The 3,248-nt window shown below is 49.7% G+C and overlaps 1 protein-coding gene across 1 annotated transcript; it reads left to right on the forward strand.

The window, feature by feature from the left end:
- The first annotated feature begins 1,287 nt into the window (after positions 1 to 1,287).
- LOC124705577 (ethylene-responsive transcription factor ERF061-like) lies at positions 1,288 to 2,801 on the forward strand. The gene has a single exon (XM_047237279.1). It carries the CDS (start codon positions 1,358 to 1,360, stop codon positions 2,264 to 2,266), a length of 909 nt encoding a protein of 302 aa, XP_047093235.1. The 5' UTR covers positions 1,288 to 1,357; the 3' UTR covers positions 2,267 to 2,801.
- The last annotated feature ends 447 nt before the right edge of the window (positions 2,802 to 3,248 follow it).

Genomic DNA, 3,248 nt, shown 5'->3' on the forward strand with positions numbered 1-3,248 from the left:
AGGCTGGATGTAATTGGTATCTCTTCATAGTAATATATTTCGAAAAACTCCACTTAAAAACCCAAGGACAACCCTCTAGCCCTAACTTTTTGGATATTTATGGCAGTACATGTGCCATCGTGATGATTTACCCCAATATAGAGTATTACAATAACATTTAAAAAAGAGTATTACAATAAAAAATCCTTGCTCCACGTATAGAAAAATATACTACTGCAACAAAATTATCGCAACATTTTTAAAAATTAGTGTTATGTTACAAAAAAGTGAAACAACAAATATATTTTCGGCTTATTGAGTTACAAAAAAAATCGTAAACAAATTTTACAAAGATGACCAACTATTTTTTAACAAACGATCACTTCAAAAAAAATACATATGTTTGTATACAAAGCAAAGTGGTCAAACAACAATTAATTTGCTACATACTAAATTACAACAAAAACCACAATATATGTTTACAAAAGTCACAAATTATTACAACAAAAATCCATAAGTTTGGAAACAATGCAAAGTGTTCAAGCAACAACTAATATGATACAAATTCAATTAAAAAATACTATTATTACAAAAAGTGGCGAACAATTACAACAAAAAACGAGTCGCTGGCTAGTCTTTGGATCCACTCCCTTGATACAAAATGTGAAGCGTCTGGATTTCCATGTGATTGGCATGCTCGCTCAAACCGACATATGGTTGAGGCTCATATTACCGACAAGCCGCGCGAGGAAAAAAAGGGTGGATGCCCATATTACCGGCGAGCCATGGGAGGAAAGAAGGCAACACGCACGAGTGAGAGCGATCGATCTTTTGCTCTAGATCAGTCGACTGGTATTTTTCTCTCGATCCGTCGACGGATCGGTAGGTAGCAAGCAAAATTCAAATCTGAAGACGGGATTTAAAATGCTTTGAGAGCTGGCCTTTCTTTAGCTGATTAATAGTTTATGGCTTCGAGTGATTGTTTTGTCAAACTGAATGGACAGGACTCATGCTTTCCTTGGTGTTTGACATGGGAGTGAACTATGTCTTGAACTTGTCAAAGATGTTGATCTCTTTTTTCTTTCTTTTTCTAGCGATCAAGGGTGTAAACATCCTGCGAAGTTGACCAAGTGGCGTCACATAATTCCGGCGCAACTAATCCTTCAGCTGGTTACCAGTATATGGACAATCTCGAGTTCAAACAAATATGAGGCCTGAGGGTACAATGGTAAATATGCAGCGCTGTTAGTGGCCTATATAAAGCCACAGGACTCGTCATTACAAGGATGCGTTTCCCGCCTCGTCCGTGAAAAATCCTCCAACGATTACCAGACAACAAACTCTCACACCCAAGCTCCGGTAGCAGCGGCATCCATCCATGGACGCCAGTCTCCGCACGCTGTCTCAGGCCAGCTTCCCGGGGGAGGTGCGCTCGGCGGTGTCGTCCCTGCTCCTGTCACCGGCCGGCGGCAGCGCGCTCGACACCGTCTTCTCCCACCTCCCGCCCCCGGTCACCATCCCGCCGCTCGGCTCCAGCGTCTACTACCGCCAGTGCGAGCTCCTCCGCTCCTTCGCCGCCACGCAGCAGCAGCACCACCAACACGCTGCGGCCGCCACTTCCTCCTACTCGGCCGCGAGTTTTCCTTTTCGCGGCACGGCGCATGACGGACCGGCGGCGCTGGGTAAGACGAAGTCCTACCGCGGCGTGCGGCAGCGGCAGTGGGGCAAGTGGGTGGCAGAGATCCGGCTGCCGCAGAATCGAGTGCGCGTCTGGCTCGGCACCTACGACTCGCCCGAGACCGCCGCGCACGCCTACGACCGCGCCGCGTATAGGCTCCGAGGCGAGTATGCGCGCCTCAACTTCCCCGGCATCATGGACCGCCTCGGCGACGACGGATTCCCCGACTCGCTCCGGCAGCTCCGCGACGCCGTCGACGCAAAGATCCAGACCATCCGCGTGCGCATGGCCCGCAAGCGCGCGCGCGCCAGGCGGCTGCGCGAGGAGAACAAGCAGGGCAGCCAGAGCGCAGACGCGAAGTCCGCGCCGGCCGCGGCCGTGCGACCCGTCGCCTCGGAGAGCGCCGCGACGTCAGAGACGACGACGGAGTCATCGTACGGGTCACCGGAGGGGGCGGTTTCCGTGGGCGACGTCGAGTGCTCGCTGGAGCGGATGCCGTCGTTCGACCCCGAGCTGATCTGGGAGATGCTCAACTTTTCCAGTACCGACTTCCCGGCGTCGTTTTGTCGATCTGCTCTCGGGTGCGCCCCGCTGCCAGCCCTGACGTGAGGAGCGACCATGGCGCCGTCGGAGTGGGTGGCCCATGCCCAGACGTCGACAGACTTGCTGCCGTCCCCAGGCACCCGTCCGGCTGTTGTGCTCGAGGTTCGCGATGCTCTGCTCTTGCACCTTCGGCTTCGGGGACTGAGCTCCCGAAGCACACTTCTTACCTGGTGGTCATAAAGGTTCAGGCGGACGCGGCGGCGCTCATAGCTCCACCCTGCAATGTCCTCTGCCATCGACACAACGCAGCAACTCCTCTGCCATCGTCGAGGTGCAGACCGCCAACAGCGGTTAGGCCGCACATCCACGGCTCCATTTCAGTCTAGCCAGCGGCTTTGTAGCTTCATTCAGGATTCAGGACTCATGTCGATATTCATTCTGTAGTCTTGCACCAACAACCGACAACTCCCTCGGTTCCAAAATGTGATGCATATAGCTTTTGGTCAAACTCAAACTTTGTCGAGTTTGGCCATTTATAAAGACAAAAATATTAATCCTTACAATATCTAATGTATATACATCATCAAAATATTATCGATGATGGTCCTAGTAATATAAGTTCGATATTGTTAGATGCTGATACTTTTTCATATACACCTTTGGTTAAACTTTTAAATGCAGCGCAATCCCCAGGTGTTGTGTTCTATCGACGATATATGGAAATAACCCATATGATAGAATCCCCTCCCTAGCAATCACTCGCTCGAGCGATCGATTTCTGTGGCGCGGAGCGCTCACGCGAAAGCGTGACTCAATTCCCTTTGTATCACGTAGTGCTTTAATTGCGTTCACATGTGTTCACACTAACAGCTTGTATTACTACTTTGCAAGTTGCATTAGCGTTCACACTTACGCATTTACACATGCACGTAGTATCTCATGCGATTTGCATTTAACGAGCCAACTTTTCAAAGACTCTTTCATAAGTTCGTTGCATGCATACACATAAGCATCTCACTCTTTTTCTTCAAAGACGAGGCAGACTCTC

This window comes from Lolium rigidum, chromosome 4 (assembly GCF_022539505.1).
Source record: "Lolium rigidum isolate FL_2022 chromosome 4, APGP_CSIRO_Lrig_0.1, whole genome shotgun sequence".
Lineage (NCBI taxonomy): Eukaryota > Viridiplantae > Streptophyta > Magnoliopsida > Poales > Poaceae > Lolium > Lolium rigidum.

What these genes read in the sequence shown, in the direction of transcription:
- LOC124705577 (XM_047237279.1), top strand. Translation starts at nt 1,358, where the DNA reads ATGGACGCCAGTCTCCGCACGCTGTCTCAGGCCAGCTTCCCGGGGGAG.